Below are 25457 nucleotides of genomic sequence, written 5' to 3' on the forward strand. Positions count from 1 at the left end.
ACGTGATAATGTTTTCTTTAGAAAATGTCTTGTTACTTCTTATTAGAGAGGGTGTTAACAAAGATTGTTTGTTCATGTTGGTGTCTTTGTTTTATCATTCAAATATATGTGAATCAAGAAATGAGTTCACTAGAGTTTGATGCTCATATAGTTTCAAACTCAAGGATTTGATATTATATCAAACTCATAGATAGAGCGTCATTCCAGCATTTCACCAGGGTTTCAAACCACATGCATGTGATGAAATTGGCCTGTCTTGGTTAGATGATCACCTTACAAATAATTAATGACTTTGAGAAAAATATATTCCACAACCACAATCATTGAAACATTTCCTCCATTAATTACCCAGTCTAACTGTCAGTGTGAAGTTTATATGAAATAATTCATATTTGTACTGCGGTTGTAGATGAAAGTGAAATGTGATCATCGCAGTAAATTTTCCAATTTAAGCAATTGGAAAGAAGAAGCCTGAAAAAAATCAGGGCTTCAACGGGATTCGAACCCGTGACCTCCGCGATACCGGTGCGATGCTCTACCAACTGAGCTATGAAGCCACACATTGGGAGCGAGGTCAATTTATTGAGTTCATATCTGTTAGTAATGGAAACACTGGACTGCTTGAAAATAAAAATGACATTGAAAAAGGAGTGATCATGACAATAGATCTTTTTACAGTTCCTGGCACCATATTGGATTAGTAACTGCATGTGCACACACAATAACGAGGCTGGGGTTAATTGACCCAGCGGTTCTTTCAAACAGCTGATCTGCTGACATTTCATGTTCTAATGCACTTTTCAATGCGATTTCTCCCTTCAAAATGGTTCTTTAATACAACAATATGGAAAATTCGTCATTAGATGACATCCAGAAACTCGAAGCAAAAGATCTCAGGGATATTTTAAAATCTAATTCAAAATCAATGGGCAAAATTAGAGCCGAATTAGTGATGAAAGTTTATGCTTTGTTGATGTGATATGTCCTTCCATCAAGTAGTGGAGAAAACTGAGAACTTCTTACAGATGTCCAGGACCTAGAACAAAACCTGAGTGACTTCAGATACAAAGCAACTATGGTGAGGATTTCAGCCCTTGGGTGATCATGCAATCTCTCTAATTCACCTGAGATGAATTTCATTCAGCTTTACAATTAGCCCCTTGTTTCATGAGCATATCACCACATCCTGTTGAGGGGAGCGCATTACAGGAAGTACCACAGAAGTTGTTCAGTATAGCTTAGAAAGCGAGGCTGAAAGGCTGTAGCCCTCTAGGTAGAGGAGACTTGTTATTGCTGCTGTTGTTGATGTGGTACTTGTTGTTGTACCATATTCTTCAGTTAAAGTTGTTCCCATTTTGTTTACCAAGATGTATGTTAGTTTGCCATTTGTACATTGTATCTTATGGGAAACTATAGAATAGAGCCTGTAGAAACACTTGATTATAACCCTTCTTTCTATCAACCCATGAGAGAAACTGTTACTAACAGATGTCATGATATTTTGAAACCCATCTGGCCCAGGACAACTTATATTAAGTATGCTTGTGATACATTGAAAACCATTTCAGTTCAGGACTCATGGTAATCTATTAGCTGGCAAGACAGCATTGAAAGAACCAGACCAAAATATTAGACAATTTAAAAAGTCCCAAAAGTTATTAATTCATGTCACTTCTCCTTATAATATCCAAACACTATCCAGCAAACAGATAATGATGATACTAAAACTTATCAGGCAGAAGTTATCTTGATCTTACATCAAATTCTCATAACTTATTTACAAGTAAATGTACATGTGTATAGTAACTAAAAGGGATCAGAATTAACAATCAGATCTTGGGTATCTAAGGCTTATAAAGGAAGAGAACAGAAATGCTTCCTCTCAGCTACTGTCATGCTAGTCCTTTACACACATTTAAGTTTCTGTCAGTGATAAACATTCAGTGAATTGATATTCCCATTCTTAGCCCTCAGAGGCCTTCGATCTGACACAAAGGTTTGCTATACTATAGTTCATATTGCATTGTGTTAACTAATGTTATGATAATGTAATTTTGAGATGTAAAGAATATACTTAAAAGATTGAGACATATATCCAAATCTATATTAGAGATATTTATTTTCACTGTTACAGTTACCATACGATTTGTTTGAAAGAGAATCTTTCAGACCATCAAGTTGTATGAGAAATTATTTTTTGTGAGACTTCTATCAAACTTTTTATTATGAGGACAATTTTGTGGATTATAAAATTTATTTTCATAGTTCATCTTTGTGTCGAGAACTCTTTTAGATGGTGAAACTCACTTTTTTCTTTTTTTTCAATTTGAAGCATCAAATTGATTGATACATAAAGTACGCAAAATATTTTTTGAGAGTTCCATGTGGCATATCCATAGTGGATTACTATGATATCATGAAAAACAAAAACAAGTACTACTGAAAACTGCTTTTGTCACAATTTCTACCAAATTTGTGTCAGTTTTCTAGGTCTGCCATAATAAGTGAAAACTCTGAAGATATAGTGTCTTGGTTATTTTATTTAAAGCAATTTCTTTCTGAGAGTTTCTCTGCTAGGAGTGTTTTAGGCAAGCCATGTATGTAGTAAGCAGGTGAGCAGTACTAAACTTATTGACTTTTACTGCCAGAATAAAAAAACTTCTATTGAACTTAAAACAATTCAAGTACCTTATAGAAAATTGAAAAAACCAGGAAAGATTTATTACTCGACGTTTCGGGGTCATCGTGACTCCATTATCAAGAGACTAGTTCAAAAACATGCAAATAAGGAAAGGTACAAGAATAGCATAAATTAGAATGAACGGCTTAAACAAACACCTTTGCGCGGATGGAATCCCTTTGCACGTTCAATGTTGGCTTACGCATGCGAATATACAACATTTCATTAACAAGGCAATCAAATTTGCCGTTACATTTCGCGATGACGTTGAATTGCTCGATCAAGCGTTCAGGTATTTCACTATTGTGCTGGAGGTGGTAGTGTTTGTAGATAGAAGATGATTTCCTTTTGTGCCCTTCTACGCGATCGTGTAAGTGACCACGAGTATAGCCCACATACCCTGCATCACACAGGTTACATTTAAATTCATAAACGATACATTATAGAAAATTTGTACTAATTTTGCAACAATAGTTACCCTCATCCATAATTCAAAGAGAATAAGATAAGTATAGAATGATAAATACTTAATTAGCAAAATTACATGCCTTCGTGCATAAACTTGAAGAAGTGAAAGCTCGTATATGGGCAAACCATTGGGGCCATAAAACGTATTTGAACAACCAAAAGCAGCACACTGCTTTCCTTTCTTTTTGGGAGAAAATTAGCTTTATCGGGATTTTGGCAAGGACCATCCATTTTCCTTAAAAATCAAACAATTTTACTGCTCACATACGAAATTTCACCAAAAGTGCTCACAGAGATTTAACACAAGTCAACCCCAGCCTTGTTCTGACAATTGTGCGTGGTTGCAAGTCCAATATGGTGCTGGGAACTATAAAAAGGTCTATTGAGCAGTTTTGATGTTGATATAAATAATGATGTGAATTCACTCTATGTAGAAATAATAGACAAGAATCGAACAAGAATGCACGATTTGTGGCCAAAAGTTTTTGAGGAAAGAAAGATTCGAAACCCACTTCAGTTATGTTCACAGCAAAGGTGAGAAACAACACAAGCCAATCACACCAGTACCCAAATCAACGAGGCTTGACTGTAACAAGCGTTCAGCAACACGTTCCAACACAGCTAGCCATCTCAATTCCTCAGTCAGTCTTTCCACTGAACTAGCAGTGGTGCCAACAGAGTCAATTGCGTCTCTTAATGGAGAAACATTTGCACGAGAGACAGAAGCAACTATAGCGGTTATATAAAGGTGCATTGGAATTCTCGTCTACAAATGGTTATGCACAGTCTGAAGCGTTCCCCAACTTGGAAAGGGGTGGAGAGAACAAAGATACAAGGTTGTCATTTTATACTACAAGTAAAATTTTATACCAGACCTACAAGGTATAAAACAATTTTGTTGATCGCTGACCCAGAAAAGAACAACAAGTAAACTTAAGAGCTGTTATTATTGAACTGTGACTTGCAGGAATAAAAACAGCAAAACAATATTTTTGTAGGTGGGATTAAGAATCCCAGGTGGGATATGTAAATCCCAACTAGGATCCCAGGTAGAATGCATAAGTCCTGCCTAAACTCCCCGGTGGGATGCAGAAATCCCACCTAAGATCCCAGGTGGAATGCAGGAATCCCACATTAAATGCAGGATCCCAGGTGGGATCAAGTTTTCATCCCAGGTGGGAAAGGTGGGACCCACCACCTATGGTGGGATCCTGCCATTCCCACTTGGGATCCTGGGTGGGATTGCCAGGATCTCGCCTATATCCCGCCTGACGTTTTACATGGGTTAACTCACCAAAAGATTCAAATCTTTGTAGTTCTTCATCATTGCAGGTAGAACTGTTGGCTTTGTGACAGCTCATGTCCTTGCAAAGGGTTTCCAATAGGCTGGGAGTTTTTACCATGACAGCTACTTCCCTGTCATCAGGATAGTTAAAAAGTTTTCTTGACCACAAATGAATACCATGATGAACTTTAAATATCACATTGCCCCAATCAGATGAAGATGCACCTGCAGTAAAAATAAATAGAAGTTGGTGATACAGAGAGGCTGATCAGCTTAAGGAAATTGCATCAGGCTAGTTAACAATATTTACTCCCTCAAAACTTTTATACATCTACCATCTACTGTAACATCATGCAGTATAATCTTAATTCATAAGTACAAAAGAGGATGATTGATGCAATTGATAGATAGTGAAAGGAATGCACTACTTAAAATATGTTCATTTTAACATGTGGCTACAACAAATATTATTATCACTAACATTATATCTAGTTGTTACAAACCAGGAATTTTGTGTCCATATAGACAAATGGATGAAAAGACCATTTCCACAGTGCCCAAAACAATGTCTGACTTAACAAAGACTGCATAGACAGAGGTACCATGTGCATCTTGACTTGTTCTAAATGTGACACAGAAGGAAACTTCACCCTACGGAAAAGACAGAAGTATTATTAATCATGATGAAACTCCAAAATTCCTTCCTGTCCATTTTTAGACCCTACAGACCAAGTCAGGTAGGGCTTATAATATAATGTGAGAGAACAGTTCCACAAAATTAACAGTTCACCAGTTCCTTCTAATTAAGAACATGAATATTTACACTTAAACTAGTTGTTAAAAGAAACATTTATTTAAAATTTTCAGCTCCTCTGAAATCTGATAAAACAAAGTTAAATCATATATTAAAATTTATATATTAATCAGCCCTAACAACTCTGAGAATTTCCTTTTTCTAACCCACAATATGAGAAGGCCTACATAATTTTGAATATAATTTGTTTGGAGCCATGCAGCTACAGGGAGCTGTAAATTGTTCAGTCTCTAAAGTACACTGTATAATAAGGTTTTGCCAAAATTAACTTCCTCATGTTGACAGGTCTTTTGGATTTACATGCACTATATGTATGTCATATTGTAAAAATCAAACTAAAATAAGGAACAAAATGGCTAACTTTCATAAATACTTAGTCTGAGCTAATACATGATTGATCTGTGAGCACCTGAGTGGAAACCTTTACCTGCATTGATCTCTGTTTTGGTACCATATCAACATCAGAATTAAGGTTTCCATGCAGCCACTGCAACAAAGATTGATCCTCTAGAATGTGATTAAAAGACACACAAAAGATTAGTTAATTTTACAGTTAGAGCACACGGAGGTTTTTACATGCAGCACAATCTGTCCAAGCTACCCAAAGTATGAACTAGTTTATAGATTATGGATCAAAGTGACTACACTCATATTTATCAAAAATACCCAAAAAATACCTTTTATGTGATAACTACCTTGCATTAATTCAGTATCACTTCCTGATATCCCACTAGGGTCAGACTACAAAAGAAATCCATCTGTGAATAACTGATATTGGCACTTAAAAAGTCCTTCTAATTGAGGTTTCATTTATGGAACTCCTACTCAAAACTGAAAAAAGAAGCTATGAATGAGTTGGGTTGGGTCATAACTTTGAGGTCAGCCATGGTACAGTTTTAGCAAAATTTTGCATGTTAGACACTATGTAGACACTACATCCCTATGAGACTAACATGATCTGGTTCTTTCAATTTGAGTCACATGGAAAACTAAAACCATCATTTGACATTTCAGATGACCAAAATTTAACCCATTAACTCCCGATCATGATGAACATGTAATTTCTCCCTTTAATATTCATACATTATTCTTGTAAACATCAAAGACCAGTCTTCCTGCCAAGGAGGAGAAAATATTCTTAATAAACTGTTGAGTTCCCTCTCTTGCAGTGGTCAAAACCAGTCGGCCTAAAACCTGGACTTGATGTGCATTTCCTAGGAATAAAAAATGAAATCATTATTAAATTAAACAGACGGAAATATAGGCATAGGCATTTCAGTCCCATACATTACTCCCATGCAAGAACAGAAATGAATCATGTGTTTGTATATCTCACACTCACAGCTAGCAGAGAATGTATTTGACAAATATATGCCACAACACAATCATTGAAACATTTTCCCCATTACCGAGCCTAACTGTCAGTGTTATAGTAATGGAAACATTGGACTGCTTGAAAACAAACTTGACATTGAGAAAGGGGTGATCATAACAATTGAGCAGTTGGTCATTTTGATGAAATTTTCATCTTGGGCTTCAAGAGTCACAGAGAGACATTATTATGAGAGGAAGAGCAACATCAATATCAATATTCATTGGTTTTCTGCTAGTTCTACTTCCTCTTGCATTTGTCATATAATTTTCACTCAAGGAAGCCTTCACTTTTTGTAAAAAAAATGAATATTTAATAAACTTACCAAAAGATTCAAATATTTGCAGTTCTTCATCACTGCAGGTAGAACTTTTGACTTTGTGACAACTCATGTCCTTGCAAAGGGTTTCCAATGGGCTAGGGTTTTTTACCATGACAACTACTTCCCTGTCATCCGAATAGTAAAAAAGCCTTGTTGACCCCAGCTGGATATCATGATTAGCTTTAAATATCACATCACCCCAACCAGATGATGATGCACCTGCAGTAAAAAGAAAAAAAGTTGATGATACAGACAGACTGAAGCTTAAAGAAATTTCTGCAAGCTAGGTAACACTATTTTATCCCTGAAAACCATTTTTTACATCCACCATTTAACATCATGCAGTACAACCTTAATTCATAAGTAAAAAAAGAAAAAGATTATCAATGCAATTGATAAATAGCTAAAGGAATGCACAACTAAAAAATATGTTAATTCTAACAATTTTGGCTGCAACAAATACTAGCTATTATTACTAACATTATGGGATATCTAGTTGAATGTTAACAAACCAGGAATTTTGCGTCCAAGTAGACAATCAGGTAAAATGACCATTTCTACATTGCCTAAAACAATGCCTGACTTGACAAAGACTGCATAGACAGAGGTAATATGTGCATCTAGACTTGGATTAAATGTGACACTAAATGGAATTCCACCCTACAGAGAAGAATAGAAACTGTCATTAATCATAACAAAACTCCACAATTCCTTCCTGTCCATTTTTAGACCCTGCAGACCAAGTCAGGAGGGGCATTAATGATATAATGTAAAAGAACAGTTTCAAAAAATTAACAGTTGACTACAGAAGCTGGTTCTAATTAAGAACAATGGATGTTGCATTGTTCCTTTACACTTTAATTATTTGTTAAAAAACATTTCTTTGCGATTTTCAGCTCCTCTGAGATCTGGTGAAACAAAGTTTAATCATATTAATATTAACATTTATATATTAATCAGCCCTAACAATTATGAGAATTTCCTTTATATGAGAATTAAGGCCTAATTAGTACATAATTATGAATATAATTTGTTTGGAGCTAGCTACAGGGAGCTGTAAATTGTTCAGTCTCTAAAGTACACTGTATATAGGTTTTGCCAAAATTAACTTCCCTATGCTGACAGGTCTTTTAAATTTACATGTATAACTAAGCTGTATGTCATGTAACAATCAAACTAAAATATTAGGAACAAAAAGCTAACTTTCATGGTTAGTCTAATACATGATTGATCTGTGAGCACCTAAGTGGAAACCTTTACCTGCATTGGACTCTGTTTTGGTGTCATATCAACATCATAATAAAGGTTTTCACAAAGCCACTGCCACCAAGATTGATCATCTTGAATGTGATTAAAAAACACATAAAAGGTTAGTCATTTTTACAGTTTGAACACATGGAAGTTTTTACATGAATTACAATCTGTCCAGGCTACCCGAAGTATGGACTAGTTTCTAGATCATGAATCAAAGTGACTACACTCATATCAATCACAAACACCTTAACAATATTTTTATGTGATAATTACCTTGCATTAATTCAGTATCACTTCCTGATATCCCACTAGTGTCAGACTGCAAAAGAAATCCGTCCATAAATAACTGATAATGGCACTTATACATACATACATATATATATATTGCTGCTAGCATTATGCACGCCCACTAGTTTTTCTAGTTTGAGCACTCTGGCATGGCTTAGATGATCCCACGTGTGTGAGATCACTTGGGGTGGCTATATTGCTTTACCTCCATCCTAGCATCAGCACTGCACTGATGAGGCCCAGAAGGCCGAAACAGTACTGTCTGCAGTTAGATATAGCTCTTTGGCATACAAAGCTTAGCTTTCATGTCCAAATTGAGCACTCTACTAGGATGAGTCATTGCTGCTAGCATTATGCACGCCCACTAGTTTTTCTAGTTTGAGCACTCTGGCATGGCTTAGATGATCCCACATGTGTGAGATCACTTGGGGTGGCTATATTGCTTTACCTCCATCCTAGCATCAGCACTGCACTGATGAGGCCCAGAAGGCCGAAACAGTACTGTCTGCAGTTAGTTATATATATATATATATATATATATATATATATATATATATATAAATACTTTTAATTAAGGTTTCATATTTTATAGAACTCTGATTCAAACTGAAAAAAGAAGCTGTGAATGTGTTGGGTTGAGTCGTAACGTTGAGGTCAGCCATGGTACAGTTTTAATTGGCTCAATTTTCCTAAGACAGGTTTGCACTAATTTTGCAGACTCATTATCATCTCTCTAGGAGACTAACTGATCTGGTCCTTTCAATTCGAGTCAGATGGAAAACTGTAACTGTCACTGGACCCCTTTAGATAAACAAAATTTAACCCTTTAACCCCTGGTAGTGGTGAACATGTAATTTCTCCCTTTAATATCCATACATTATCCAGTAAATGAGAATACTGAAACTTGTCAGGTAGAAGTTGCCATCTTGAACTAACATCAAATTCTCATAACTAACCAGGAAATGTCTAGCAGCTAAAGGGGAGAATCAACAATCAGATCTAGGGAGTTAAAGGTTTAATTAAGCAACAGAAAATTGCAGAGAATGTCCACAACATAATTAACACAAGTGACATCTTGGAATATTCTGGAAGGCCTGAGTTGGCAATTTACAGATAATATGGTAGTGAATTAACCCAAAAAAACATATATGCTTCAAAATACAGAACCTAATTAAGAGATTATGACTGAATTAACAGCAAATGCTAGCCTGAAAATGGTGAGCAAATTAATACTGATTGGAAATGTTTAGGCAAACAAACAGAATTCAGAAGTCAAGGTAAAAGAATTTTGATATGGAAACTTCAAAAGGGAAAGGGGACTAATAATTATTGAATTCTGAGGGAAGGTAGGTTAATTGACCCTTCAGGGGTTTGTGCACAAACTTAGCTAGAAAGACTTGAAATCTCAACATCAAATTTAGAATGTCGTAATGGTTTCAAGTCTTTTTGCTGTCTAGTTCTGGAATATCTTGCGTCTAAATTTTGAAAAGCAAAATAAGTCAAACTTAATTCCCTTAGGGACTCAGAAAACAAACTTGTTGTCCCCTTTCCAGGAACTATATATAGCCACATGAAAAATTGTTTTAGTTATAGTGGTGCAACCCAATTTAGAACAGCTTACCCTGTAACATTAGAGAGTCTAGTTTATTAAACCAATTTAAACACCTATCAGAGTTTTTAGCATTATAATGCAAATCAGGTTTTTCAGTGGCACATTGTTATACGTTAGTTAATATAAAGTTAGAATTTGAATTTTTATATTCTTAAGATATTAGTCATTGTATTGGAATTTTTTGTACCTGATAAATGTTTTTACCACATATAAATAATGATTAAATAAATTAATTAATAAAAATAAATAGTCTCAAAAATGTCTCAAAATATACTTTTCACAGTTTGGATTCCTTAATTATAATATATTTGAAATTAGATTAAATCCTATTAATTAAATGGCAGTCCATTTCAAATTACCTGATCACCTGAGGCATGTTTACGGTTATCTGGAAGTTCAACACTTGATCCAAAAAGGGATTGGAACACACTGGAGGGCATTTGGAACTGTCTCTCAATAACTTTGGTCTTTCCACCCAACTTTCTGCTTTCTGCGAACTCTTTCGCTCCATCCTTTTCATAGTGATGAAGGAGAGCTGCTCTCAAGGCATTGCTGGCCTTTCTTCGGTTCGTGTTCTTTTTAAACTTGGGGTTCTTCGTCGCTCTGTACTCCATATAAAGCTCTACGGCTTTGTCCCATTTGATAAGAAACCGACCCTCCTCAGTAACAAACCATGCATACTTTCCTTCTTGAATCAGTTCTCGTATGAAAAGGTACACTGATTCCTTTTTTCCTAGATAACAAAAAATATCGAACATTAATTATTCAGTTCAATAAATTTCTGTCAGGTGCAGTATTCATGTAACTCCAGTCCGCGCACTTGTGTAACCTTCTGCTGAGCTGTGATTCAAAGGTGTCCTTGGAAAATGCGAATACATTTTGCCACTTCGATCCAATCACGGTATAGAGGACCAAGCATTAGAGAATATTCTTCTTCAGTGACAAAATTTGCAGAATGTTCGGAGAATTCGTTGTCAACACGCGAGACTACTTACTTCCTCCTAAATTCGCCGCCGTAGCTGGTCTCGGCATGTCGGACTAGCCCTAGAACTTTCAAAGTGCCCAGAATCTTTCTCCTTGATCAAGAAATCAAGAAATTATCAAGAAAAGTAATGAACGAACCCAACTCCTCAATGTCTGATCCTTGTTCGATTGTGATGCTTACAACTTGTCTAAGCTAGCTAGGCTCTGTCTAAGTAGTCTTCTAGTTTATGATTGGTTTAAATTTTTGTCACTTTGCTCCGATTGGCTCCAGTGAGGTGGTCTCCACTTGGACACTGCTAACTATTTCGATTTCACTCAACTTGGACACCACTAATCATTACGTATTCATCTTGACTACAGAGTGGAACAGCAAACAACACGCGAGACTACTTACCTCCTCCTAAATTCGCCGCTGTTCTCGGCATGTCGGACAAGCCCCAGAACTTTGAAAGCGCCCAGAATCTTTCTCCCAGATCAAGAAATCAGTAAATTATCAATAAAAGTAATGAACGAACCGCCTTAACGAACTCAACTCCGCAATTTCTGATCCTTTTTCGATTGAGGCTAACAACTTGGTAGTGCAAGCTAGCTTTGCCCTGTCTTAGTAGTTTTCTAGATTATGATTGGTTTAAATTTTTGACACTTTGCTCTGATTGGCTCTAGTGAGGTGGTCAGCACTTGGACACTGCAAACTCGGGCTGCCGCCAACCAGATCGTTTTCACTCAACTTGGACACCGCTAACCATTCTGTATTCATCTTGACTTCAGAGCGGAACAGCCAATAAAAGCGAACGTTATGAACAGTATGTGGCAGGACTGACAGCGTTTTTTTTTCTTCTTGGGAATGCCCATCCATTCACATGTAATGCTTCACCAAACGCGGAAGAAACCTTTTTCGAAGCTGTCACGCATTGCGTGAGGAGTAAGGAAAATACTTTTTTGCGTGACTCTTGTTCTCACGCGCGCCTCTTCGATCAAAACACCTGCGTCTGATAACTCTCAGCGCTTTCTCCTGTGTATTTTTCGTCGACTTCAAATTCTAATTTGATACAGCTGTGAATTTGAATTGATAATTCTGAATTTGTTACGGAGGTACATGATATGATGCAGTTTAAGATACAAAAATTGTCAAAACCCGGAAGCAACGATCGATCTTCTTGTCGAGTTAATCTTCTTGTTAGAGAGGTTGGGTTGCAAAGAGAACTGTTGGCATAGACGATGCCTCATGTCTCAAAAACAAGAACGTATACAATATCTTCATTCTTTATTTAGAATCATTTTCGTTTCCTTTTTAATTCGTCTCTTATCATTCCACAATTACCCATTTTGCGTTATTAAACAAAGTTATTCCATTCAACAACTGAATAAAATTATTCCTCTTATTTTTCTTAGAGGGCACGGTAACGAATCCTGCAATCTGATTGGTTTTAGAGCGGTCTCTACCCACGGGCACGGTAACGCTTTCGTGAGTCGCCAATTGAAAACTGCTCTATTTACAGTGATTCCTTTTTTTTTTATGTAAACTGATCCACTAGATAAACTGTGCATGTTTGCCATCGATATTAAAATGTTTGAGTTTACTACATATTTCAATGAAATTCTTCTGCTGATCGAATATTTTTCTTCACCTTCAGATAATATACTTTTTCCCTTTTCCCCCCAATACCCTTCAACCTAAAAGGACCTCTACTAGCTCGCTAAAAAATCACTTTCCTTTGGAATAGTTATCCGCGAAACTTTTAGTCATTATAACCACAGGGAGACCAGATAGAAACTAAACAATGATTGGTTGAAAATGTTAACTCTCTTCTGATTGGTCCAAGGTACATCGAGTAAACGAAAAGAAACAATGACATAATTTTGATATTTTTATTGATTATTTCAAATTTCCTCATTCAAAGAAAGAATTTTAAAACGTGTTAACCCTACAAAGTGTTTATATTTACAAATGTTCTCACTTTTAGGAATATTACCAACGCTATGCGGACATTTCTCCTTTCCCTTTCTGATTTTCCCAAGAGGAGATATGATTTTTTTTTCAGACATTCCTTTGTCCAATTGCTCAACACAGTTTTTTTTTTTACAAATTCATTCACAATTACATCGTTTTTGAAGCAAAATTCTTTGTATATACAAAAGGTTCTCACTACGCGGACATTTTCTCCTCTCTCTTCCCAATTTTTTTCAGGAGGAGAAATGAGTTTTCTTTCCAGACATTACTTTGTCTTGTTCTCCTAATTGCTCACCACAGTTTTTCTACAAATTCATTTACAATTGCATCGTTTTTTAAACAAAATCTAACCTCGAAACATCATCTTCATTACGCACGCGAGGTTATCATTAAGCCCGAGTGCTTCAACTTGAAACATATGAAAATATTTATTTAGTTGTTGTCTTCTCGACAGTAAATTTGTTTTCTTCTTTAAGGCTTTGAGAACTATCGAGCTTGGATATAAAATAAAAAATAGATTCTCCTTAGACTGCAATCCAGGGAAGGAGGAAGAGAAAAAATAGATAAAAAAAATAGAGAAGCTTGCCGAATTATAACATCAGTTTCTATGGCTAGAGAGTCGTTTGCTGTTTCCTTGGTAGAGTCTGATGTTCACCAAATATAACCAGCAAACTTGAGTTTTCAAGTTATTTTTCTCCTTTATCATGCTCACACACTGCATGAAAAGACACCACACCCGCTACTGAGTAACAGGTCACTCGGATCAATCACTTCCACGACGACAATATGACTGGTAAGCAACGATCAACTATTCCTTGACCACAGAATCTTCAGTGTCTCATAGTGAACGTACCATACCTCTCTCATATATCATGTTTCCTGTTTTCCTTTTGTTAAGTGGTTCTTGCATTGTCTGCTGGTTTCCTCTTTTGCTTTGCTTACTGATCTCTGCAATGGAAACAAATTTCGTAAGATGTTTACAATACAACTCAGTCTACATTCCAAGATTTAGTTGTAAACGAGACTTACTCAACTTTGTCAGTTATGCATGATACGATCGCAAGGATTAAATTAATGCATGAGCTTGATAGCAAATCGCTCATCAGGAAGTCGAAAAAAATAAAGAAGAGAAATTGGGACATGAATGTTCCACAGTAATTTGCTCTGTTTTGTATGTCTTAATCCATAATTTTTCATCTTGTTAAGCGATGAGATGAAGTGGAAATCTTACTTTTGCCGTGGTCGTTTTCTCCTGATCTAAGGATTCTGTTGCATATTTTCGCCTTGAACCACTGTCATCTCTCCTTTCAGTTCCCTTCTTCAGGCTCTCTGATCCCTCCTTTTCAGCTCGGAGGGAACACAACTTTCGAAGCATACGTCTCAAAGGTGAGGACTCCCTGCAGATGCTACATCTCTCAAAGTTGTGCTGACCATTACCAACTGGGTTTCATCCTCAAAAGATTCCAAGGTAGCTGCATTTTCTTCCGAAGAAACGAAGTAAATCCTAAGAGGTTCCCTTTGGAGATAATGAAGCTCGGTCATTTTCTCCTGATATAAGGATTTTGTTGTATATTTTTGCCTTGAACCACTGTCATCTCTCCTTTCAGTTCTCTCCGACTGGATTTCAAGAAGACTACTTGGCCTCAAAAGTCTGGAACTCGTGTCTCGCTCCTGAAAGAATCGGTTTGGAAAGGAGCTAAATAAATTTCTGTCAGCTATATGGTTCACAGCAGAGTACTTCTCACAGATGGTTTCATTCTCAAAATGAAGCCTGGTCGTTTTCTCCTGATCTAAGGATTCTGTTGCATATTTTCGCCTTGAACCACTGTCATCTCTCCTTTCAGTTCCCTTCTTCAGGCTCTCTGATCCCTCTTCTTCAGCTCGGAGGGAATGCCACTTTAGAAGTATGCGTCTCAAAGCTGAGGACTCCCTGCAGATGCTACGTCTCTCAAAGTTGTCCTGACCATTAACCAACTGGGTTTCATCCTCAAAAGATTCCAAGGTAGCTGCATTTTCTTCCGAAGAAACGAAGTAAATCCTAAATCTGAGACCTTCCTCTTGGGGATAATGAGGCATTGACGCACAATTATCAATACCAATTTCAATTGTTGCATTCTTACAGTCTCCATCTTTTGTGCAAGCCCCTGTGAACATAATAAAGTGTATTGCAATTGAGTGTGGTACCACCAAAAGAAGTATTCACAACAGCCAATCAGACGAAAGGAAATATTACATAGAGATCTTACAATACAAACAAGCACACTACTTTAAGTGAAAGGAATTGCCAGTGATTGGCTGAGAGGGTGGATTGCCTTTACTGGAACAGTCACAGAGCAAACTCGCACCATAAGCAAATGAGCAACATCCATGTAATGTTAATACATTATCCAGCAAAATAGTAATGAGTAATAACTTCCTTATCAGGCAGAAGGAGTCTTGTGGAAGTACACCTGCAACACCAAATTCTTCTGAAAGATTTACACAGAAAAGTTTACAATCATGAAACAGATAAAAGAGTTTTGCAGTCAGTTTTAAAGAGTTAAAGGGTTACAAACGGAATTCAGTGGAAGTATTGTATCCAGTAACAGAAAGCTCACTTACCATTCTCTTCTTCTAAATCGGACCAGCCGCCAACAAGGTCAAGGGAACCACAAGAAGTTTCAGCTACTTTTTCTTCCAAAGATCTTCTTATAACGCCACTCCTGAGAGTTACCTTTTTCAAAGAAAACGACTCTCGCATGTCTTTCAAACGTGAGGACTCTCCACACATGCCAAGTCTCTCAAAGTTGTCCTGACCATTACCCAACTGGGTTTCATCCTCAAAAGATTCCTTGGTGGCTGCATTTTCCATGGTAAATTCTACAGAATTCCCGAGAAGTTCCTCTTGGGGATAACGAGGCATTGACGCACAATTATCAATACCAGTTTCAATTGTTGCCTTCTCACAGTCTTCATCTTTTGTGCAAGCCCCTGTGAACATAATAAAGTGTATTGCAATTGAGTGTGGGTACCACCAAAAGAAGTATTCACAACAGCCAATCAGACGAAAGGAAATATTACATAGAGATCTTACAATACAAACAAGCACACTACTTTAAGTGAAAGGAACTGCCAGTGATTGGCTGAGAGGGTGGATTGCCTTTACTGGAACAGTCACAGAGCAAACTCGCACCATAAGCAAATGAGCAACATCCATGTAATGTTAATACATTATCCAGCAAAATAGTAATGAGTAATAACTTCCTTATCAGACAGAAGGAGTCTTGTGGAAGTACACCTGCAACACCAAATTCTTCTGAAAGATTTACACAGAAAAGTTTACAATCATGAAACAGATAAAAGAGTTTTGCAGTCAGATTTTAAGAGTTAAAGGGTTACAAACGGAATTCAGAGGAAGTATTGTATCCAGTAACAGAAAGCTCACTTACCATTCTCTTCTTCTAAATCAGACCAGTCGCTAACAAGGTCAAGGGAACCACAAGAAGAAGTTTCAGCATCAGCAAAGTAGTCACTTTGGTTATCATCATCCTTAGCTTGCATTCTTGATGATTCTTGTTCATCAATAGATACTGTTGTAAAATTAAGGAATAAATACATTTTACACATATTTCAACAATTTTGATTGATTAGTTTGTCACTTTTCAAATAATAGAGGAATGTAAGGAACAATGGGGTAAAAAATTAGCGTATCAAGACAAATATAACCCCAAGCCTTCAAATTTGCACTCCAACACCATTCCACTGACTTGCAGAGAACTTGCAGTGAGTTGAGTGCAATAGGCCATTAAAGTCCTGCACTCTATTGGGATAATAATGTGCCTGAATAAACAGCTATAACTTCCTGCTGGTAAACTCAGCCTTCAAGAATAAGATACTCACCAGTCTGTTTCTGAATATTATCAATTTCTTGGACTAACTCTAACCAGTCACTTGTACCCAAAGCGACACTATTACTGTCATGTTCTTTTGACAATCTGAAAATAAAAATCAAAAATACTTTTGTAAGTCAAAGCATACAGTCATTTCACATTAATCAAATCATGTGACTACATTGCCAGACAAACAACAAGATGTGATCATCATTATATTACTTTAAATTACCTCTTATTTACATCTTGTAAGAACTCTGCCACCTCGCCATGGCCATTGGCCCTTGCAGCATCCTCTGGCAGAGGAGTGCGATCCTTATAACTGTCAAAGACAATTTTTCCAGCAGAGGTACTGAAGATCACTTCCAAAAACTGTTGAGCACCTACTTGAGCAGCAGTATAAACAAGTAGCTGAAGAACTTTAAGAGACTGTACCTGTTTAGCATCAGGTAATGAGCCTGAGTGAAAAAAAAAGTGAATAACATGTAATTTTATTTTAAATTTTGATTTAGTTACAATGTACTCAACTGTGTGTATAGGCCATTAAAGTCCTGCACTCTATTGGGATAATAATGTGCCTGAATAAACAGCTATAGCTTCCTGCTGGCAAACTCAGCCCTCAAGAATAAGATACTCACCAGTCTGTTTCTGAATATTGTCAACTGCTTGGACTAACTCTAACCAGTCACTTGCACCCAAAGTGTCACTATTACTGTAACTTTCTTTCGACAATCTGAAAATAAAAATCAAAAATACTTTTGTAAGTCAAAGCTAACACACATGTCACATTAATCAAATCAAGTGACTACATTGCCAGACAAACAACACGATGTGATCATCATTATTACTTTAAATTACCTCTTGTTTACATCTTGTAAGAACTCTGCCACCTCGCCATGGCCATTGGCCCTTGCAGCATCCTCTGGCAGAGGAGTGCGATCCTTATAACTGTCAAAGACAATTTTTCCAGCAGAGGTACTGAAGATCACTTCCAAAAACTGTTGAGCACCTACTTGAGCAGCAGTATAAACAAGTAGCTGAAGAACTTTAAGAGACTGCACCTGTTTAGCATCAGGTAATGAGCCTGAGTGAAAAAGAAGTGAATAACATGTAATTTTATTTTAAAATTTGATTTAGTTAAAATGTACTCAACTGAGTACAGTAAGTCTCCAAAGAGCCAAAGATTAATCTTTTCCAAATCCATTTGCATCATAATGTCAAGATGGAGATGAGAGAGAAACAGATAAAAGGGGAACAGATTCTTATACTCTGTTACGTACTTTGGTCTAAACAACTGTGAACATTTGAAATTCATTTATGTGAACTGCAGATTAAGAAGTGAATATGAAAGCGATCTTCCCAGTAATGAACACTACTTGAGCAGTAGTGAAAATAAGGCTTGACAAAAATCCAGGCCTGTATGGGATTTGAACCTATGACCTTTGCGGTACCAGTGTACTCATATCACTGTGGCCTGAATACTTTTCACTAATACTCAAATAGTGTTCATTACTGCCAAGATTGCTTTCACATTTTCTTCTTAATCCACCGTTCAAATCTATGTTTTTATATTCACATACCTTGGTCTGATAAACCAAACAGACCCAGAGTCAGCGCAACATTGCTATTGATTCCAGTGATTCCATGTTCCAAGTACCACATGATGAAGAATTCTGTATGTCGATCACGGTTCTTAATGAGCAGTTTAAAGGCCTCATGCATCTCATCCACATACGTGAAGTATGTTACACCCAGATTTCGACCAGCCACAGTGTAGACTGTTATAAGAACATCACCAGCTTTTTGGGCAGCTGGAATGGAATGAAAACCTTTTTTTTCTTCAGGCTAGACCCCTACTCTCTTTATAGAGGAGCAGAATGACAAAAATGTATACAGATTGACACACAGACAAACTGACCAGATAAAAGACAGACAGACAGACAGACAGATAATCAAAGGGGTGTGGGTTCATTACAGTCAGCTACAGCTATAATGTACAGGTGGTAAAACCAAAATCCTACAAATTAACAAACTATTCATTGATGAACAATTAACTTACCTGGAACAAGCCCAGAAAAGGTGTGGGGGTTGCATGGTCTTCGCCAAAGGGACATCACCTATTCCATCAAAATTTGCCACACCTGTTGTGTCACTTTCAAGCAGCGCCTCTTTCAACATTAAATGGAACGGAATTCCACCCTGAAAGCAAGACAAGTATCAATAATGAAGAAAGATGGTAAATTTTCAGCTTGTTAAAGAATGGGGAAGGAAGGTTTTTTTCTTCTTGTCACACTCATGAAAAAGTGTATTTCTTGAACCTGGTAACTGGGGGATAATCTCCACTCTTCGAACAATACTACATGTAAAACACAATGTAAGTTCATAATTGGTCTTGCTGATGCATTTCAGTCCAGTATTGTTTCACATCCCATCCAAGGAAGAGTTGAAATTCTGTTAGTCTCTTCATGCTAAAGACTAACTGGGGATGTGCTAAAGATTCAATGGGGAGGATTAAATGTGCTCAGACATGAATAGACTTGGCCCATATGCTAATTTTATCCTTTTATCCTTTAACTCCTGAACTTGGAAAACAAGTTTGAAAGCCAGATACCTATCTCCTTTATTCTCCCTAAAGGTAAAATGCATGAAAGCTTTACAAGCATATCAGCTAAATCAACAATGTTTGAAGTATATCAAACCTCATAGTATCAGTGCAAAGAACAAGTATTGAATATAGGCACATATTTGCTAGAAAGAGAAAATCTACAGCTCACCACAACAACTTTAACTTTGAAATAGCAATATTTTTCCAGATCAAAACTATTAATCAAAGCTCATTAAACTGAATGTTTCATATTTCTAGGTATAATAACTTAATAAATCCCAAGCCTTAATTCTGCTGGCCACCTGGCTAACAGTTGACAAACACTTGGTTGTCAGATGACCACAGACTTTGTTTTGTTTTGTTCATCTGATCATTCCAGTCATTCTTTGCCCTTCCTCTTCCCAAGAGGCTTTCCTAATGCCTGATTAAATTTGCAGATCACCATAACAATTTCTTAAAATAAAAAAAATTGCCGTCACAGAGCCTGATGATGGGGAAATATCCTGAACCACTGCAATACATTAGAAGGAAAATTTGTAGAAGGAAATCAACTTTTTATTTTTTTAAATAATAATCAAAAGCATTTAAATAAGACCCATGTAAAAAAATATACCTTCAGGTTGGTTCACATCACTATCTGAGCTGGTTAAAATTTCCTCCAGCACTGAGTCTAATAAATCTTCATCAGAAATGTGAAATATCTGTTAAGGCAAAGATTATTTCATAGTAGTAAACTATAAAGCCTTTTGTTATAAACATCAACACATTCTCAACCAGATGGTGATGAGAAGAACCAAAATGTACACTAAGGGTTGCTTTTGGATTAAAAAAAAAATTATCAGAGGTAAAATTCTGAGAGGTATGAGCCACAAAGTACAGAGAGTTGAAAAAACAGGATGGCTGCCTGGTGGTTTGAATCGCAGCGATTTAGGTACAAGTTGGTTATCCAATGCTTTGTGAGTGAAGTGTAGGTGACGATGATGTGCTTCCCCTTGCGAAATGGCTTTTGGAATTCCTAGGAATTCAATTCCTAGGAATTCCTAGGAATAAAGGTGTGAATTTTCACGGTAAATTCGGACTGGGAATTCCTAGGAATTCCTAGGAATTCCCAACCATAACAACTCTGGTTCTAAAAACCTTGAAATTCCTAGAAATTCCCAGAAATTCCCAGAAATTCCCAGAAATTCCCAGAAATTCCAAGTTTATAGCCAACAGGACTTGGAATTCCTAGGAATTCCTAGGAATTCCTAGGAATTCTAACTCAGAGAACCAATGACTTTCCCTGAAAAGCTGTAAATCTAAAAAATTCCTAGGAATTTCTGGGAATTTCTGGGAATTTTTGGGAATTTTTAGGAATGTTTAAGGATTACTGGGAATTTTAAGCAAAAATTTGAGGCTAATGATATAAAATAAATACTTTAAATTAAAAAAAACCCAGCTAAAATTCAAGTATTCAATGAAATTTATTTAGAAGCTTAATTAAGGCTTACATGTAAAATATTTTTGATTAATTAACATCAATGTGTGGTAATATTAGGATGGAATTTGATTTATTTTTCTTTTCTTGAAAACTTCATACGGATTAATCCTCAATTACAGCTATTCATATAAAATAGTTCTAATCAATCATTAAATTTGCTTTGACACAAATTGTGAATAAAATCTGTTGATTCTTTTCCATAAAATACAATATCTTAAGTTATATTTGAAAACCAAGCACTCTTGGGAGTGAAGGGGCTAATTACAGACAAATAAAATTGATTTTTTGATTAAAATCTTGTTGTAACTGTAACAATAAATTAGAATGAAGTTATCCTAAACTGCAAACTTAGCTGCTGTTTGTACTGTTTGTATTTTTTTTCCTGGGCTCACAATGAGTTGGCCTTGAATGAGGTTGTCAACAAGAACCTTGACCATTTTGTATCTGGATTCCTTGACATCTGAATTTGAAAAAAAATAATATATTAAAATATGTATATTTAAAGCTCAGACCAGGCTTTTAAGATGGCTATGAGGAAAAGGGCATTCATTGGATTCTCAAATTGAGAAATCTCTGTTATATTGAGTGACTTTTATATTGGAGTTAGTACATCTCTCTCATGGATTTTACTAAAAAAGAGCTGAATACATTATTTTGTTTTTACCAAGGAGGGCTTCTTTATGTACTAAGGTTTGTTTAATAACAGTTCCTATTATGAATCTTGAATGTTCCCAAACGTGACTAGAGGAATCTTGAAACCTTACTGATAGGTTTATTTCATTGTAAAGCATAAGCTTAAGAAACTGCGGCATGCAAGTGACCGATTCGATTCTCAGAATTATTCTAGTTTCAGTTGCGCCGAGCGTTATGTAAGCTTAATTCAACCCGCTACATCTATTCTTTTATAAGATTTTGATCACGTAACGAATATCGCAATTTTTACTCACCACAAGCTTTCAAAATCGTAGCTTTACAGATGGCCACTCGACCCTTGTTTGTACCAGTCAATACGTCAACTGTTGTCCCTTCTTTTAACTCCACGGCGCCAACGACTTTCTTTTCTTTTACAAAACTCACGCTATTCTCGTTTTCCCATTGAACCACAATAAAAGCTATCTTTAGAAATGTGATATTAAGCAAAGCAGTTGAGAAAAGCGATCAACCGATCCAAAGTACATTCAAAGATGAGCGCCAAATGGAGTCTTCTTTGTTTCCGATCACGGGCATGATCACGTGGATCCTTTAGGACTTGTCATTGGCTAGCAAAGTGAATCCGCTGGCTTGCCGATTGCAGTGTTAAGAGAAGCGCCTAAGTTTATTTTGACTTCTCCGACCGGTTCTCTGCTTCAAGAAGATGGATAGCTTGGTGATATAAATAAAGATGTGAGCTCACTCTATGTAGAAATAATCGAAAAGAATCGATCGTATTACAAATGCACGATTTGTGGCCGAAAGTTGTCGAGGAAACAAAGACTCGAAACTCACTTGAGTTGTGTTAATGGCAAAGGTGAGAAATAACACAAGCCAATCACAGTTTTGAATGCGACTACAAATCGTCTTTTACCCTCATATTTATAAAAGAAGGATACCACATTCGGAAGTATAAGAGATACATAGATGATTCCAGTGTACCAGTACCTAAATCTACAAAGCTTGACCGTAGCAAGCGTTCAGCAACACGTTCCAACACCGCCATCTCGATTCCTCAGTCAGTCGTTTCCACTGAACTTAAAGCAGTATTGACAACAGAGTAGAGTGCGTCTTACAAAGGAGAAACATTTGTACAAGAGACAGGAGTAGCTATATGCGATTACAGAGGTGCGTTGGAACTCTGGTCCACAAATAGTTATGCACTGCCCGAAGTATAAAACAATCTTGTTGATAGCTGACAGACAGAGAAGAACAACAAGTAAACTTAAGAGCTGTTATTATTGAAGTGTGACTATCACTTTTCATTTTTATATAAAGAAGGACTTGTAATTTGCACCAAAAATAAAAAGGTGTAATATTTTTTTGGGAGATCCAGTGATTGGGACATTTAATAAATTAAGTTATGAAAGGAAACTTGGTTGGTACTTCTCACTACTAACAAGTCTTGTTGACAAATATTTTCAGATCAGATTTTCAAATAAAGTAAATTGAAGACGTCATATAAAAAGGTGTTTTTCCTCTAAGGGAACATTGACTACCTCTGTCTTGTCTGCATGCCAAATGTTTGCAAAGTGTGTGGATGATCCACAAGTATTGGAACTCTTACAAAACATTTTTGTTCATTTTTTTCCAGAGAGAAATTCCCAGTAATTCCAAGCTTTTTAAATCAGAGTTAATTTGCATAGTTGGGAATTTTTGAGAATTCCTAGGAATTCCTAGGAATTCCTAGGAATTTTTAGGAATTCCTAGGAATTCCCAGAAATTCCCAGAAAACTGGGAATTTGGTTTGCAAGGGTCATTTGCATAATTGGGAATTTTTGAGAATTCCTAGGAATTCCCAGAAAACTGGGAATTCAGTTCGCAAGGGTCAAGTTTGAAAGTTGTTTTCCGTGTAAGCGTCGAGCGAGCGAAAGGGCTTTCTGCCCAGCCTCTTGGCGTATACGTGAAAAGATAGAGGGGCCGCAGCCAGGATAAGACATCTTGTAAAATTTAAAAAACGATCTCTGGCTAAAACTTTTAAAAAATACGAGCTTTCGGCTGTTTGCGCTACAGCCTTCAACGGGTAAAATGATAAAAAGGTAAGAAATACTAGGTGTGAAGTACAAAGTAAAAAATTAAAAATGCTGATAACTAAGAATGTTTGTTAAAAAGAATGTTGTATTGTCCGGGCAAAGGACAGGAATTGTTGTCCGCATTGGGAGTTAACTTGGAATGCCACGCTTCTAGTGTTTTTCTTGTTCTAAAACTGCCTTTGTCAATAATAGATGCATTATCAAAGTCTATTGCGTGACTATTGGCCCAGACGTGATTGGAAATTCTTGAGCCTTTTGCCGCGGTTTTCACATTTCTGAGGTGTTCTTTCTTTCTTGTGTTGAAGGCCCTGCCAGTCTCACCAATATAACACCATGAACAGTCACCACAAGGAATTTTATAAACAACATTTGTTTGCGATTCCAACGATGGTCGAAATTTTGGAGCCGGGAACTGTTGTTGAAGGGTGATGAGTGGGGAACAGGATGCCTCTCTTCCATCCAGAACAAATTTGGACATCAATGACATAATATCACTCCTCCAATTTACCCTGTCCAACAACTATTTTATGTTCAATGACAGAGTCTATAAACAAGTACACGGATGCGCTATGGGCAGTCCAGTCAGCCCTGTAGTGGCCAATCTCTGTATGGAAGAGATCGAGGAAAGTGCGATTAACAGTTCATCCGTCCCTCCTAAAATCTGGAAACGTTATGTCGATGATAGCTTCTGCATCATCAAAAAAGACAATGTGCCAGCTTTCCATGACACATTAAATTCAATTGACGCCAACATCTCTTTCACCATCGAAATTGAAAGTGACAATAAGATCTCCTTTCTCGACACTTTGGTCACCCGTAGAAATGGCACCATCGCTGTCGATGTTTACAGAAAGCCTACGCACACGGACAGATATCTAGACTACAATTCTCACCATGATAATAAACACAAGGCCAGCACAGCAGCAACTCTTCTACACAGAGCCCTAAAGCTACCCAACCCCTCCGAAGGAAAAGAACGAGAACTAAATCGAGTTTATTCAGCACTTGAATCTAATGGTTATCCATCGAATTTCATTAAAAACATCCAGGCCAAAAAAACCCGACGCTCAACAGTGCTGTCCCCGGAGGAACTTGTTGGCACATTTTTCAAGATGGTCGAGGCGTCCGAATCACGCAAGTCGTTCGCCTCTCTTCCATACATTAAAGGCGTAACAGAACCTCTGACTCGTGTCCTCAAAAAACACGACATCACAGTGGTGAACAAACCACTCATCACCCTCCAACAACAGTTCCCGGCTCCAAAATTTCGACCATCGTTGGAATCGCAAACAAATGTTGTTTATAAAATTCCTTGTGGTGACTGTTCATGGTGTTATATTGGTGAGACTGGCAGGGCCTTCAACACAAGAAAGAAAGAACACCTCAGAAATGTGAAAACCGCGGCAAAAGGCTCAAGAATTTCCAATCACGTCTGGGCCAATAGTCACGCAATAGACTTTGATAATGCATCTATTATTGACAAAGGCAGTTTTAGAACAAGAAAAACACTAGAAGCGTGGCATTCCAAGTTAACTCCCAATGCGGACAACAATTCCTGTCCTTTGCCCGGACAATACAACATTCTTTTTAACAAACATTCTTAGTTATCAGCATTTTTAATTTTTTACTTTGTACTTCACACCTAGTATTTCTTACCTTTTTATCATTTTACCCGTTGAAGGCTGTAGCGCAAACAGCCGAAAGCTCGTATTTTTTAAAAGTTTTAGCCAGAGATCGTTTTTTAAATTTT

The 25457-nt window shown here is 36.9% G+C and overlaps 3 protein-coding genes and 1 long non-coding RNA gene across 7 annotated transcripts in view; 1 reads left to right on the forward strand and 3 right to left on the reverse strand.

Moving 5' to 3' along the window:
- The window catches only part of LOC149038028 (uncharacterized), a 39373-nt gene extending 28115 nt beyond the window's left edge, over positions 1-11258 (reverse strand). Inside the window, exons 1-11 of the mRNA XM_089186660.1 lie at positions 11091-11258; positions 10455-10828; positions 8469-8514; positions 8202-8281; positions 7454-7601; positions 6945-7160; positions 6331-6461; positions 5943-5988; positions 5675-5754; positions 4937-5084; positions 4443-4658 (exon numbers count right to left, since the gene is read on the reverse strand). Of these exons, the coding sequence (XP_089042786.1) occupies positions 4443-4658; positions 4937-5084; positions 5675-5754; positions 5943-5988; positions 6331-6461; positions 6945-7160; positions 7454-7601; positions 8202-8281; positions 8469-8514; positions 10455-10828; positions 11091-11127 (1522 nt within the window). The 5' untranslated portion in view covers positions 11128-11258. The remainder of the gene's footprint in view (positions 1-4442; positions 4659-4936; positions 5085-5674; positions 5755-5942; positions 5989-6330; positions 6462-6944; positions 7161-7453; positions 7602-8201; positions 8282-8468; positions 8515-10454; positions 10829-11090) is intronic.
- Positions 11259-12934: 1676 nt separating this feature from the next.
- LOC149038029 (uncharacterized) lies at positions 12935-20136 on the reverse strand. 4 transcript variants are annotated; one of them, XM_089186685.1, is made up of 11 exons: positions 20118-20136; positions 18959-19098; positions 18480-18710; positions 17758-17983; positions 17538-17632; positions 17132-17357; positions 16910-17004; positions 16459-16599; positions 15632-16000; positions 14262-15174; positions 12935-13978 (listed from the first exon to the last, which is right to left on the reverse strand). In XM_089186685.1, exons 2-10 carry the CDS (start codon positions 19011-19013, stop codon positions 14411-14413), a joined length of 2202 nt encoding a protein of 733 aa, XP_089042811.1. In that variant the 5' UTR covers positions 19014-19098; positions 20118-20136; the 3' UTR covers positions 12935-13978; positions 14262-14410. The 4 variants fall into 4 exon arrangements, with proteins under 4 accessions (XP_089042811.1, XP_089042810.1, XP_089042812.1 ...); XM_089186684.1 differs by lacking the exon at positions 20118-20136 and having other exon boundaries at positions 18959-19158; XM_089186686.1 differs by lacking the exons at positions 16910-17004; positions 17132-17357; positions 20118-20136 and having other exon boundaries at positions 18959-20015.
- Positions 20137-20878: 742 nt separating this feature from the next.
- The window catches only part of LOC149038030 (uncharacterized), a 92589-nt gene continuing 88010 nt past the window's right edge, over positions 20879-25457 (reverse strand). The window contains exon 2 of the long non-coding RNA XR_016180886.1: positions 20879-21444. This is a non-coding gene — a long non-coding RNA (uncharacterized LOC149038030). The remainder of the gene's footprint in view (positions 21445-25457) is intronic.
- Positions 24153-25433, forward strand: LOC149038031 (uncharacterized). Its single transcript, XM_089186698.1, has one exon. It carries the CDS (start codon positions 24235-24237, stop codon positions 25309-25311), a length of 1077 nt encoding a protein of 358 aa, XP_089042824.1. The 5' UTR covers positions 24153-24234; the 3' UTR covers positions 25312-25433.

The sequence above is a fragment of the Pocillopora damicornis genome, chromosome 11 (genome assembly GCF_964200805.1).
Source record: "Pocillopora damicornis chromosome 11, jaPocDami1.2, whole genome shotgun sequence".
NCBI classification, from domain to species: domain Eukaryota; kingdom Metazoa; phylum Cnidaria; class Anthozoa; order Scleractinia; family Pocilloporidae; genus Pocillopora; species Pocillopora damicornis.

Coding starts and splice junctions, on each gene's coding strand:
- LOC149038029 (XM_089186685.1), bottom strand. CDS start 19,013: ATGTCCCTTTGGCGAAGACCATGCAACCCCCACACCTTTTCTGGGCTT. Junction 17,633..17,757: donor TTACAAGATGTAAACAAGAG/GTAATTTAAAGT, acceptor TTTTATTTTCAG/ATTGTCGAAAGAAAGTTACA. Junction 17,358..17,537: donor CAATATTCAGAAACAGACTG/GTGAGTATCTTA, acceptor TTTTTCACTCAG/GCTCATTACCTGATGCTAAA.
- LOC149038031 (XM_089186698.1), top strand. CDS start 24,235: ATGTTCAATGACAGAGTCTATAAACAAGTACACGGATGCGCTATGGGC.